This window comes from Aspergillus piperis, assembly GCF_003184755.1.
Source record: "Aspergillus piperis CBS 112811 unplaced genomic scaffold BO85scaffold_18, whole genome shotgun sequence".
NCBI lineage: Eukaryota > Fungi > Ascomycota > Eurotiomycetes > Eurotiales > Aspergillaceae > Aspergillus > Aspergillus piperis.
In genome coordinates this window covers 88,091-101,546 of record NW_020291608.1, presented here as the reverse complement: position 1 = coordinate 101,546, position 13,456 = coordinate 88,091, and the positions used below count along the sequence as shown (strand labels likewise).

The 13,456-nt window shown below is 50.5% G+C and overlaps 6 protein-coding genes and 1 non-coding gene across 7 annotated transcripts; 3 read left to right on the top strand and 4 right to left on the bottom strand.

Annotated features, from left to right (window-relative positions):
- Positions 1–251: 251 nt before the first annotated feature.
- On the top strand, positions 252–2,064 carry BO85DRAFT_426812 (thiamine pyrophosphate-binding protein; the record flags this gene model as incomplete). The annotated part of the gene is made up of 2 exons (XM_025658137.1): positions 252–333; positions 386–2,064. 2 exons carry the CDS (start codon positions 252–254, stop codon positions 2,062–2,064), a joined length of 1,761 nt encoding a protein of 586 aa, XP_025512534.1.
- Positions 2,065–2,767: 703 nt separating this feature from the next.
- BO85DRAFT_499746 (uncharacterized protein) lies at positions 2,768–4,256 on the bottom strand (the record flags this gene model as incomplete). Its single annotated transcript, XM_025664080.1, has 4 exons — positions 2,768–3,199; positions 3,264–3,671; positions 3,725–4,006; positions 4,077–4,256. The coding sequence occupies 4 exons, from the start codon at positions 4,254–4,256 to the stop codon at positions 2,768–2,770; spliced, it is 1,302 nt and encodes a 433-aa protein (XP_025512533.1).
- Positions 4,257–5,154: 898 nt separating this feature from the next.
- Positions 5,155–6,884, top strand: BO85DRAFT_403190 (putative FAD-dependent oxygenase; the record flags this gene model as incomplete). The annotated part of the gene is made up of 2 exons (XM_025657214.1): positions 5,155–5,409; positions 5,529–6,884. The coding sequence occupies 2 exons, from the start codon at positions 5,155–5,157 to the stop codon at positions 6,774–6,776; spliced, it is 1,503 nt and encodes a 500-aa protein (XP_025512532.1). The 3' UTR covers positions 6,777–6,884.
- Positions 6,850–7,886, bottom strand: BO85DRAFT_499743 (acetoacetate decarboxylase family protein; the record flags this gene model as incomplete). The annotated part of the gene is made up of 1 exon (XM_025664079.1): positions 6,850–7,886. The coding sequence occupies one exon, from the start codon at positions 7,884–7,886 to the stop codon at positions 7,134–7,136; it is 753 nt and encodes a 250-aa protein (XP_025512531.1). The 3' UTR covers positions 6,850–7,133.
- Positions 7,887–8,732: 846 nt separating this feature from the next.
- BO85DRAFT_t218 lies at positions 8,733–8,822 on the bottom strand. Its single transcript has one exon. It is a non-coding gene; the product is annotated as a tRNA-Asp (tRNA).
- A 256-nt stretch (positions 8,823–9,078) lies between these two features.
- Positions 9,079–11,126, bottom strand: BO85DRAFT_499740 (putative GABA permease). The gene is made up of 6 exons (XM_025664078.1): positions 10,968–11,126; positions 10,720–10,904; positions 10,570–10,649; positions 10,489–10,499; positions 10,070–10,439; positions 9,079–10,017 (listed from the first exon to the last, which is right to left on the bottom strand). Exons 1-6 carry the CDS (start codon positions 11,085–11,087, stop codon positions 9,233–9,235), a joined length of 1,551 nt encoding a protein of 516 aa, XP_025512530.1. The 5' UTR covers positions 11,088–11,126; the 3' UTR covers positions 9,079–9,232.
- A 950-nt stretch (positions 11,127–12,076) lies between these two features.
- Positions 12,077–13,453, top strand: BO85DRAFT_499726 (uncharacterized protein; the record flags this gene model as incomplete). Its single annotated transcript, XM_025664077.1, has 6 exons — positions 12,077–12,261; positions 12,318–12,422; positions 12,482–12,706; positions 12,759–12,901; positions 12,959–13,026; positions 13,083–13,453. The coding sequence occupies exons 1-6, from the start codon at positions 12,082–12,084 to the stop codon at positions 13,451–13,453; spliced, it is 1,092 nt and encodes a 363-aa protein (XP_025512529.1). The 5' UTR covers positions 12,077–12,081.
- Positions 13,454–13,456: the final 3 nt, after the last annotated feature.

Sequence of the window (13,456 nt, the reverse complement as noted above, 5' to 3'; positions counted from 1 at the left end):
TTCGGAGAGTTTTCCTGTACAGAAAAAATGAGCAGGCTTCGTCGACTGCAAGCATAGGACCATATTCAAGTCATGCGTGTCCAAGCACAGGACCATTCCTTATCACCATATACTGGGAAGTCGCCATCGATGACGCGTCTTACAGTGCCTGTCACAGATAAAAGGAGAAAGGCTAGAGAGACAACTAATATCCTAGACAAGCAACCTCGGCCTCCCTCGATAAATGATAATTTATTTATCTCTCACCGCAAATGGATGGATGCGATTGTGTTGGACTTTCGGGGGGAGATGTTTTATGCGAGCTTCTTGGAAGAGAGGGCGTGAAGCATATCTGTACTTCCCCAATTCAGCTGATATTAGAAGATACTGTTGCTAAGGATTACAGTTGGCTACCCCGGCGGCGCATCTCTCCCGTTAGTGGACAGCCTCTACCGAGCCCAGCGATTCGAATTCATACTTGCACATCATGAGCAGGGAGCGGGGCATATGGCAGAAGGCTACTACCGAACCAGCAAAAAGCCCGGCGTGGTTATGGTGACTTCAGGGCCCGGAAGTTCAAATACAGTTACACCTATGCTAGATGCCCTGCTCGATGGAACGGCCATCGTAGTGATCTGTGGCCAAGTGCCCACAGCTGCCAAGGGCAAGGGAGCTTTCCAGGAAATCAACATTGATGAACTAGCACGTACTTGTACGAAGTGGTCAACATCTGTACAGAGCGTGTGGGAATTGCCCATGGTTGTTCGCTCGGCTTTTCAGCGTGCAGTGGAGGGCCGGCCTGGCCCAGTACTCATTTCAGTTCCGAAAGATATTGCTCAAGTAACGTTCGATGAGGAAGCTTTTAAGGCCTACAAGAACTTGACAGATAGATGCCTGGCACCAAGTCCCGATTATCCCAGCAATAATACCGCAAATCTCTTGCAAGAATTAGATCACGTTGCGGAAGTGATCAATAATTCTCGGCGTCCCATCATATGCGCAGGGAATGGTGCCCTTGCTACTCAAGAAGGCGTGGCGCTGCTGCGGAAGATGGTGGAAAGTTATCGCATTCCTGCAGCTACCACGCTCCATGGGCTAGGGTGCTTTGACCACGGCCACCCACTCTCTCTAGGAATGTTTGGGACCTATGGGACAGCGTGTGCCAACTATGCGATCCAGAACGCTGATCTCATCCTCGTTATGGGTGCCAGACTGGACGAACGTGCGGTTGGCAAAGCATCTGGCTTTGCACCCTACGCTCGTGCGAAAGCCAAAGACGGCGAAGGAGGGATCATCCATTTCGATATTAGTCCTGACTTTTTGGGGAAATTTGTTACTCCCACTCGCGTCATCCTCGGAGAGCTCTCAAACACTGTGGGCGCGCTCCTCCAGCGATTGAAACGGACAGAGCGCGCGGATTGGCTGGGCCTAATACAGCAGCTGAAGGAAGAGTATCCTCTTCCACCCATATTACCCGACCACGAGAACCCTCGGCCCCTTCCTCAAGAAGTTGTCACTGAGCTGAATCGCCAGACGGCTTCTTTGCAACACCCAGTAACCATCACTACTGGCGTCGGCCAACACCAGATGTGGGCGGCCAAGCAATACGACTGGAAGCACGGTCGCTTTCTTGTCACGTCTGGTGGCCTCGGGACAATGGGCTATGGGCTTCCAGCCGCTATCGGGTCGAAGACTGCTCGGCCGAACAATGATGTAATCTGTATAGACGGAGATGCCTCCTTCTGTATGACTATGGCAGAACTCTTGACTGCATCACAGCATGGTGTCACCGTCAAAGTCATCATACTCAACAACCAAGAACAGGGGATGATTTCCCAGCTCCAACGCGAAAGTTACGGAGGGAGGACCTGCTACGCCCGGCAAGACAACCCCGACTTTGTTCGACTCGCGCGCAGCATGAACTGTCAGGGAAAACGCTGCTTCTTCAAAGAGGACTTGCCCGAGTGCATTGATTGGCTTCTACGCTGTGATGGAGTTGCTCTGCTCGACGTGCTAATCGCGGAGACAGAAATGGTCCCCATTGTTCCCAGTGGCCAATCATTAGACTGCATGAAGTTCCAGTAAGAGCTTAGAACTATAGACAAGATCTGTCTTTTTCAGTATACCGAGTTCAATGTGTGAATAACACTCCATGTATGAATAAACAGAAGCTTTGTTATCAAGCGTGTTTTAGATTAGCCTGTCTTCTAGAACATTGCTCGTTTTAAAGAAAAGTCTAGAGTTTATTATTTCTTCACTATTTTCCAGACTTAACCATTCAGCCAACAGTAAGGTGGGACTCCTGTTGTTGTTACAGCTTACAACTCTCCTTGACTCGAGAAGCCTAATCGTCCTTTGCTCTACTAGTTGCTTTGGGGATATTTCATGCTGGTTGCCTGGGATGTTTTAGCCCACTCTGAACAACAGGCGTACAAGGCAGTCTCAAGGCTTGTTCGACATTACGACCATAAAGCCCCTTTACCGAGCGCAGTACCGTTTCAAGAAAGTGCGTCCTGCCACTTTCTGGCGGTGCGCTGTTCTGGACTGTGCGGATACAAGGGGAAAGTGATTATTGGAATCCGCGGGATATCATTTCCGAGGCTAAACCGGAGTTCATCCGCTAGTGGCCTGCAAGTCCGCCGACGCCGGCGTCACTAGGGCCAAAAATCCTCACCAGTCAGTCTCTTCTGCTTAATTAAGAGCACCCCGCTTGTACTGAAGATTACGCATTTCCGAACTTATTTTCAAAGCAAAATAGGTGTGGAATTCTCGGTTGACGGTCCGAATGCTACCAATTTACCACTTCCCCCGGTGCAGGTGGTTCCCTGGCATGACTATTTCGCGTCTGATGGGTGACTTCGATCTGGTTCGAGACCATAATAGCACCAGCTGTGGGTCCTCCATGTGGTTCCAGCGTCTGCAGCTTAATGTCCTGCATCATCCGTTCTTCACTCTCGGTGAATGTCAAGCCGACAGTAATCGGATCCCGGCTGCTGGTGCCTCCCCGCCCTCGTTTCCGAGTCGTCCCGCCACCGGTGTTCTGGAATCCTCCTGACGGGAGCTGGTAGGTTCGCTGAGATGATTGAAAGGCGCTGCCAAAGCCCCGGGCTAGCCAGGTTCGGAACAGGTGGAAAACCATCGGGAGATTCGTTGTGATCACGGCAACAAATGTCTCTCGTGTGCCCCATTCGTCTGCTATCGATGCTCCGTTATTGGGTTCCTGTGGAAGAAATGAGCCACAACTCTGCATGTATGTCAAGCGAAGGATGCGGCTAATGCCTTACCACCAACAGGAAAACACTCTTGATTGTCGCACACACCAAGATAAATATCCCCGCGCCAAGTACTATTGTCACCGCAATTTTTTTCATGAGCTTGAGACTGGATTTCCAAAGCATGGGAATTGGTATCAAAACGAGATATGGATCTGTGGCGAGATTTGCTGCAAAGGTTGCGGCGATCACCGGCTTGGAAATGGCAGGTTGACAGGAATCTAATAAAGTAGCCATGAGCAAAAATCCGGATCTAGGATCTTGGGGCACGAACTTACTGCCGGGGTCAGGATAGATCTGCCAATTCTTGTTGAAGGGCCGGCATGCCGCAAGAATCGTGATCATGCAGGCGATGAAGCTCCCGATAACAAGGGCGAATCCTATCCATATTGGCACGCGATAACGACGGCCGAGACCATCCTGTAACCGGGTCAGCTATCCTTTGAATCATGGATGATCATCGATAGCCTTACCATAAGTCGGGTATAGAACACTAGCATTGACAACTTGAGCGAGCTTATCAACGCTGTATATGTGGCCCAACCGGCTATTTGTATCTTGGAGCCAATTATCCTGTTGACCACCTCTGTCAACGTCCAGTCACTTAATCGGTACGAAACAACTGACCTTTCCCGATATTCCGTACTGTCTGGAGCCAGTGCAGCTCTCTGGGCCTCTGTCATGCTGTTGTTTGCGAGCCCGTGGGCTGCATTTCCGACACTATACGCCAATGCCACTTGCGCAGTGTAAAATACCTACAGAGAGCGAGTGTATTAGCATTGGTCCAGATACAAATAAGAAAAAATAGTCAGCTTTGGTGCCTACAATAGCAACCCATATCAGATAATCGTCAAGGCGCAATCTTCTCCAGCCCAGGTCTTTGCATTGTGAATATGTCCTAAGTAACGTCACCACACAGCCGATTCCGTAGAGGGTCCATAGCTGGACATTGCTGTTGTAGGCTGCTTCTGATGCCTCATCCCTCGAATCGATGACTGTCCACATATCTTGAACAGGCGGGCTCCGCCCTCCAATGCAGGCAGGCGTAGTTGCAATACCCGGAACAGTTCACACCTCTTACCACCCCGACCGAAAATGCAGCGAGACCTCCTGTAGCCCAGGCAGAAAAGTGAGTTCTGCAGCCATTGAAATTTTTTACTCCCACAAAGGAGAGCCTTGGCAGCGAAAGTAAGGTTTGCCAGGCTTCCTTCCTACTCCGAACATTCTCGCTGCCCAATTGACATCAAGAGACTCCAGGGGGTATGGTTTCTTGAACGGCGACCGGCCGATTCTTTTAATAAGTTGGAGCGTGAATATATTGACCTGCTCCACCCCAGAGTCTATTTGGGCCCACCCGTAAGCCCTAGAGAGAGTTAGTCCCTCCGACCTTCCAGCTTTCCCGCGATCCCCGACGCTGCCTCGACCCACATATTACCCTCACGTACTCAATTGAACACCAAACAGATTGGACGGGATGGACCGACCGGTTCCCCAAGCGAGCGCTGATGGCCCGAGAGACTGCACAGGGACCGCACGCGGCGCTCTTTGGTGCTGCATAACTTGTGATCGGAAAATCGCAAAACAGCGATCGAGTGGAGCTACACCCTGGGTATCATATGACGCTTGTCTCACTTTGCAGAGTAACGGCAAAGTCAGATTAGTGTGCTCCGTAATCTCGCATGGCGAAGGAATGCTAGAAATAAACGAGGTGCCCCAATTGCTGGGTTAGGGTCAGTCCATCTGACAAGGATTCCCCAGGTCCTCCGACGTGCAGCAGAAGGGCGGTCGCGTGGCCAGTCATCTTGCCAGGTCCCCTTGTTCTTATTTTTGCTTTTTGCATCGTTTTTCTTTTTATTCCCACCGCATCTCAATTGCCGATCGGGAACTCTCTCTCTCTGGCGCCATGTTTCGACTCAAGATGGAGGTGCTCACGGCCGTCGCCGCCTGGGCATTCGCCACGGTCTCACAGCAAATCCATCGCTCCTCCAGCTGGGAAAGTGACCTCAAGACTCTATCGGGTAGACTGTCCAACACCTCCCAGGTCTATTTCCCGGGCTCGAGTGGATTCACAAATGCCACCACGCGGTGGTCCGTTCTCGATGAACCCGAGGTTAATGTTGTCGTGGTTCCTGGCACCGAAAATGATGTCGCCGAAATTGTATGTCTCCAATCTTCCAATCCATCCCTTGATTTGCCTATCTCCCCCCTTCTTATTTTCCCCTGTGCCTTTCATATTTCTAATAATGTGACTTAAGGAGTTGCTAATTGATCCTGCAGGTGAAATTCGCCAATCAGAAGGATGTTCCCTTCCTGACCTACAATGGTGTGCACGGTGCACTCATCTCCCTCGGCGAAATGACTCATGGCATCGCTATCTACATGGGCCAGCTGAGCAGTGTCGAGGTTGCAGCTGATGGCAAGACCGCGACGATCGGAGGTGGCACCATGTCCAAGGAGGTCACCGATCAGCTTTGGGCCGCAGGAAAGCAGACTGTGACTGGAACGTGCGAATGTGTCAGTCTTGTCGGTCCTGCTCTTGGTGGTGGACATGGTTGGCTCCAAGGCCACCACGGCCTCGTTTTGGATCAGTTTGTCTCGATGAATATCGTCTTGGCTAACGGCACCCTGACTTACATCGACGCCAACTCGGACCTCTGGTGGGCTGTTAAGGGCGCAGGCCACAACTTTGGCATCGTCACTTCCCTCACTATGAAGGTCTATGACATTGAATACAGCGATTGGGCCATCGAAACGCTGACATTCAGTGGCGACAAGGTTGCCGAGGTCTACCAGGCTGCCAATGACTACCTGATCAAGAACGGCACCCAGGCCGCTGGCGTGATTAACTGGTCCTACTGGATGAACAATGCAGATGCCGATCCCAACAACCCGGTCATCATCTTCTATATCATCCAGGAGGGAGTGAAAACCGTCGATTCCGTCTACACCGCGCCTTTCCGCAAGATCGGACCCATTTCCGTGTCGCCCAACAACGGCACATACAAGGATCTCGCCGCATGGACCGAGGTTGCTGTTGACTCCGCACCCTGCCAGAAGATGGGCATGGCCAACCCCCGTTACCCGATCTACCTCGAAACGTACAACGTCACTGCCCAGCAGACGGCATGGGACGTCTACGCCAATGCCACCCGCGGCTCCTCGGCGTTCAACAACTCCATCTTCATGTTCGAGGGATACTCTGTTGGCGGTGTCCACGATATCGACAGCCGGTCGAGCGCTTTCGCCTTCCGTAATGAGAACGTGCTGGCTGCTCCCATGATCAACTACTTCCCTGACGGCGCCGAGCTTGATCGCCGCGGGGCTAACTTGGGCCAGGAGCTGCGCAACATTCTCTTTGCTGGTACTGATCGCGAGGATATCCGCGCGTATGTCAACTATGCCCATGGCGATGAGACGCCCCAGCAGCTGTATGGCAGCGAGGGATGGCGTCAGCAGCGTCTGCGGTCTTTGAAGGCCAAGTATGACCCTACTGGCAAGTTTAGCTACTATGCTCCTATCCCTTGAAGGGGGCTATAAAAAATAAACCCGCAGCATTTTGTCAACGCTTAATATCAATTGAAAGAACTACCATGCAACAAATCACGGATTTGGTAGCTCGCCCTTAGAAACCAGCCACACTAGAGGGCTTTACTCAGCCTACAAATGTAGACGCACTGATCTATGCATCTCGTTACATTGCCAAAGAGACTTCTGTCCGTACTCAATTTAAAAAACATAGCTGGGAGTGTTATACATTGATGATAGCACACTGGATACCTTCTGGCGGGCTATTAAACAGGGTTTGCATCGGAAAAAGGAACCAGAGATGCCTGGTGTCGATCCGGCTTCACCCTACCCACATAAATAAGTAGCATGCGATTCCTAAACAGAGTAAACATCCCCCGTCGGACCGAGCCAGAGATTAGCCTCCCGCAGGAAATGCGCACTTTCATACCGCATAATCTCAATCCGATGCATCGGATCCACCTCTGACGGCTCGGGGAACGAGACTGAACCCTCACCCTCCCAAATCTCCTTCGCCGTGATCTTAAGTGCCAGAGGCATCAACTCCCTCACAGACGGAGGCTGTCCCGCAATCGGCGAAGGCAGCACACGTAGATTCATGCAGCGTGTTTCGACCGTCATCCCCACATCCGGGACTGCCTGCTTCCGAACAGGACTATAGTTCATCTGTAGGATCTTCTGGTGTGGAGGATGCTCGACATGTCCGCGCATCACTCGGGTCCCACATGGCTCAGACGGGTTGAACTCCACTGTGCCGAACTTCTTTGGAAAGCCGTATTGCTCTCGGCCAGCTAGGACGGGTGACTCGTTGTCGAGGATCAGGGAGAGGAAGTATTCATATTTCTCTCCGCGGTAGCGCACGTCCACGCCATGGGTGTACTCGTTGTATGGGCCGAAGGAAGTCATGCTGTGTCGGAGGAGGCGGACGGTGATGAGGGGCTCGTCCTCCAGTTCAAGCATGCTGGGAACGAAGGGAGCGACGCTGTGTGCGGTCGTACGGTAGGTTACGACTAGGATGGTGGAACCGGTGAAGTCGCAGTCTCCGGTGGGATATGGTGGTGCGTATTGAGGGATGGCATCCCCAGTGAGCTCGAAGGTACCGAAAGGCATTCTGATGACGTGGTTTTGATGGCAATTTTCAGTAGTGGGATATTTATCCTTTTGCAGTGCTTTCGCGGGATTTTGCAGCTGGACAAACTAGGGGAGGGGATCTCAAATATACCATAATCCCAGCAGACGACCATGGCTGCTGAGTGTGTGGATTGGGCTGGGATACGATGCTCATTACGAGTCAGAGAAGGAGTCCAGCCAGATTCTCCGCATCGCTGCCGAGCGAAGCTTAATTATTTCGAACAAAATGCTTGTTTGAGCTTAATCCTCAGTGACCCGGTCTCGAATACGAGGGTCTCTTTGTTCCCCACCAAGATCAAACTCTGTACCCGAACAAGTCTGGGCTGTTCTACTGCAAATCTGACCATCCAAATTGTAGCCACACGGGGATGTACAGCCGCCGGCTCCGAACCTCTGCCGGGGTTGAAAGGGTGCTGCAGCTTCCTACCTTCAAGCGACAGAGCTATCTGGACGTCGAAGGATGACACTTCAGATGACGGGTGCGTCCAAGCGGGGTGGTACATTATGAATACTTAATGGGCAGTGGAAAGTTCATCAATCATTAGATATAAAATGTTTATAAATGGCAGATCCGAATAAACCCAATAACTCGGTTCAGTTGCAGATCAGCCAAATGAAGTCATTTCGTCCCATTATGTGAAGGAGATAGGTCATATATAGCAAACCGGGCACCGATCAAGACGGTTATACCTACACAGCCTAATCTGTGAGCCCCCACAACAAAAGAATAGAGAAGAAAAGCAGAATCAAGATAAAGTGCTAAAATTAGTGGTCGCAGTAAGTTTTTGCTGCCGAAGAAGAAAAAAAAAAAAAAAAAAGAGAAATCTCCCCGACTGGGAGTCGAACCCAGGTCTCCCGCGCTTGATCCCGAAAGGGATTGACAAGCGGAAATCATGACCGTTAGACCATCGAGGATTGGATAAAGGTTTAAGCGAGAGTCTGGTCTTATGAGCGAAAACTGTAATACAAAAGATGTACGCCTTGCAAGCTGAAGGTTTGCTGGGCTGGTCGGATATGGCTGAAACTAATCTTGAAGTACAGTACCCAATGCCAAAATGGGGCGGTATTTCCAACCAAGTAATTTTCCCAACCTCAACTTTTACATACGCATTGGCTAGGATAACTGCTTGTTAGTGGTTCTAGGTCGTGAAACAGTCGTGCTGAAGTAGACTTCCTATAATTGTCACAAATAATATATTTTTGAAAAGGAGTGTGTGGATAAATATACATTGAGTACAATCTGTATCGACTGTGTGATGAGCATGACTATGCAACTGCCTCCTCATGACCTCGACACCTTTATATCCAAACCAGTGGGAACCCCTTCACTCTCGCGAATACGCCATTGTTGGGCCATTCCACTTATGGCGGCCTCGCACCAGCCAGTCCCCAATGGCAAACAGCATCACAAAGCCCAACACCGGCCCAGCGTAATTCATGGTCTCCCCAGTGATCGGCACCTCAGACGGAAAGGGTAAAAAGATGGAGAAGTAGGTAGCGAAAAGGATGGCTACCAGATTGATGGGCAGACCCCACTTTCCTAGAGAGAATGTCCCCTGTGGAATGTCCTTCGGTGCGGTGAACCGTTTCCACACCAGAAGAACCAATGGGATCAGATATGAGATGTATAATCCTAACGTACTCAAGGAGAGAATAGCGTTGAAGGCGGCCGATGACCCGATCTGAATAAAGGAGAGAAGAATAACCAATGTTGTGACAAGGAACAATGCCCGAATCGGGATCTTGAATCGTGGATCAACCTTGACGAAGAAATCAGAAAATGGAAGCCCGTTGTCTCGTGCAAAGGCCCACGTAAGTCGGGTGACAGAAGCAAGACCATTGAACAACGCAATCCAACCCGGAAGCATGCCCATGGCCATGAGCACGTATGTGGCCGCTTTGGAGCCGGTAGCTTGGTAGGCGATGGTAATAATGGGGTACCCTGTCGGGCTCGTGAGGGCAGCGGTGTAGTCGCCCATGCAGTAAAGGACGGCGATGAGGTAGCCAAATGCCATGATAGAGTTGATTATGGTGCCGTAGATCATTGACCGGGGGATAACGACTTTAGCGTTCTTCACTTCCTCCGACATGTGGATGATGCCGTCGACTCCTAAAAGATTGGTTAGCTGGTTCGTAGTATGGTCAGGGCGGAGTAGAGGTACCACTCAAGGGGGTGATGACGCCCAATAGTCCCACGGAATACACGACTCCTGGGTTTTCCCAGCCACTGAGGCCACTCACAAAAGTATCCCAGACGAAAGCATTGGAGTTGCGCGGGGCCAGAATAACAAATGTCGCAATCATCACGGGGAGGAAGACAACGTGCATCACCCCAGCTGCGACTTCGATTATGGAGAGCAGGCGCCGGGCAAAGATATTGATGACGATCGGGATTAGGACTACTGCCCACATGAGCAGAGTTCCCTGCCACCGTTTTGCATCATAGTCTGGATAGGCGAGAATAGCCATTCCTTCGATTTCGGTGCCGATGAAATAGGGCGAGATGCAGACCAGAGCAGCCCATGAGAAGAACTGGGTGTAGTTAGAAAGGGTAGAGTGCTCGAGGGATCAACAAACATACGGTTACCCAGCCTGTAAAGATACACGATTAGTCAGTTCATTATGTCCAGCCACAATACGGACTTTACTGTGAAGGTCTAACCTTGGAAGAAACTGATGAAGCGCCGGTAGCGTGGTGCCAGAACGTAGCTCCAGTGATACTGTGCCCCAGCCGTCGGGTGCCTGGAGAATCGAATTGTTTGATCAGCAATATTTTCTTGAAACAACTCTTTAGTTAACAGGAGCTACATACACTGATGCGAGTTCAGCAAGTGAAGTGGCGATTGCCAGATTCCCCACACCACTGATGATAATGCCATACACAATGGCAGCAGGACCTCCGTTAAAAAGACCGGCCTGCAAGCTGCCTCCAGCCGATTCCCACGACGCCAGAAGAGTCGCAGAGAAAGCCAGAGAGGAGAAGAAGTTCAAGTATCGCTGGAAAGAACCAGGTTAGCATGCGCAAACTGGGGTGTGATTCAGATGAGGGCAATCATATACGTCTAGCTTCTGTCGCTGACGGTACTCGACGCTGCTGCTTGCAGCACCACGCGGGCTTCCATCAGCAACCGTGGATCGGACGGCACTGCCGCTTTTCATTTCAACCTCCTCATCTAGCATCTTATACAAGCAGTGTCAATGATATCAGGTTGCAGAAAAGAGTGCATGAAGTGGCGGTGCTGATGGAAGAATCGCCCAAAATGCAATTTCCTCTCGATAGGGATGAATGACACCAAAAAGACTGGAAAAAAATTTCGGAACTTTGGGCGTCCGACTTCGGGGCAGGCTCAAATAAATGCAGGGATACCATGCAGGCCAGATTCAGGGAACCGTCCGGACATTGTCTGGAAGTGGAATGATGGCGCTGCGTCTTTGCAGACACTCTGGCCGATTCTGGTGACGCGGCATGCGACCATCTGCAACTGTCGTTTGAGCGAAATAACATTCTCAGCAAACAATGGACAAGAACATCAAAATAAATGAGGGCGACCCCGCCGTTTAGATTGAGTGACATGGGTTTTCGACGCCGGTTAATGGGACTAACGGCACGGAAGGCATTTAGGGTGCATTAGCAGCATCTCCGGGCTCGGACCACCGCGAGAATCCACCACTGATCCCCCACAGCATAAATTGCGCCTAGAATGAGTGCATCCGTTGCGAGAAAATAATTAGCTAGCTTCAGCGGAGCAATCTCGGGGGAAAATCCATACTTTCCAGGGCCATTACTAGGGCTGGATCATAGATAGCAGCCAGGCTCCTTGGCCACAATCGTAAAGTTTGAAAGTGCTAGTCATATCGACAGTGGCAATAAAACGTAATATCCAATGGAAAGTCTTTCCGCAACATCGAACACAGGGCGATGGTATGATCAATTGTTGGTGCCTGGCTCCAGGGGACTAGTATTGAACCGGCGACATGAGTTCTCGTCCACCTCGTTTACACGCCGAGCAGCACGACAGGGATTATGATCCCGGTAGCCAAGCATACTCCGATTACTGCGCCAATAAACAGATATCCTCTTCTCGAAATTTTACTTTCGCTATAATCCGCTCTGTCATCCGACTGCGTCTCTAACCTGTTGATTATTTGATTATGTCCTTCCATCACCGTGATCATGGCTGAGACCGAAGCTCCCTTCGAGACACTCTCAGATGACAATCATGGTCCACTCATAACTCTCGTATCTGTTGCACTTTTGATTGTCGCCATTATCTTTGTGGCAGCAAAGCTATGCTCGGTGCTCTACTTCAAACAGCGTCGGTCTGCTGTCCATACACCCGTATGGCTAGCTCTGGTGGGTGGTTAACGGCCCACGGAGCACAGAATCCTCTAACCAGTCATTGTACTTAGGCGCTACTAGTTGTCGAGGTGATAGTGATACAAAAAGGGGTTGACAGTGGGATAGGTCGACATATTGACAGTCTTAGTGACACAGCCATCCAGACAGCTAGCAAGGTTAGTTCTTTCCATAGCATTTCCAACGAGCAGTCACCGAAATTGAACCTGTGATGTAGTACCTCTACGCTGCGCAGCTTCTCCATGTCATTGTCCTCTCATTATCCGAAATTTCTACCACGCTGCTCGTCTGGAAATTGACTCCCCATCGCGGCATCCGCCAGACTTGTCGCATCACCGTCGGCCTTGTAGCGGCCTGGACCATTTTCGCCGTCTTTGGAGTTGCATTCCAATGCAAGATGCCTGACCCTTGGCTCTATAGCTCCTCTCACTGTGTTGGGAAGGTATGCATACTATAAAAAACTTATGGATGTGTGTGTTCTGACTGTACATAAGGGCTCGATTCTCTATCCTATCTCGATAATACACATAATAACAGAACTTGTCATCGTGGTCATTCCATTCTTTATGATGCGCAATGTCCAATTGACACTCACGACAAGGGTGAAGATTCTAGCTGCTTTCTCAGCGCGCATAATGTACCTTGCCCATCCATCCAATCTCTAGGAATTATAAGCCACTGACCAACGGTACAGTGTAGTAGCACTGGCCATTGCATACCTTGCCCTTCTACCATCATACCTTCTTTCGACAGATATAACATGTTAGTACCGTCCTCTTCCTTTCCACCCACTCATACTGAATTTACCTCGAATCTAGGGACCGTCGTTAATCCCATGATCTGCCAACAAGCCATGACTTGCTCAACCGTCACCATCGTCTGCCTACCCACGCTGTACCATATTTTTGCGGGCTTACATTCCGGCCTAATCACAACCAGACTGCCCGATGAGGTCGAGCTGAAACATACTCATCCATACGGACATAATTCTACACTTGGAAGTCATGGAAGTAAAGGGAAAGGGCCCACAGAAGAATTGGCGACGATTGACTCGGTTGTGTCTGTGAAGAGGAAGTCGACCATCAAAAGGTCGAGCTTCAGTGATAGCACGAAGCGTTTGACTGATGGAGAGAAGGGGGGCGGAGTGTTAATGACGGTTGACATTACAGTGGAGGTAGAGGATCGATAGCTC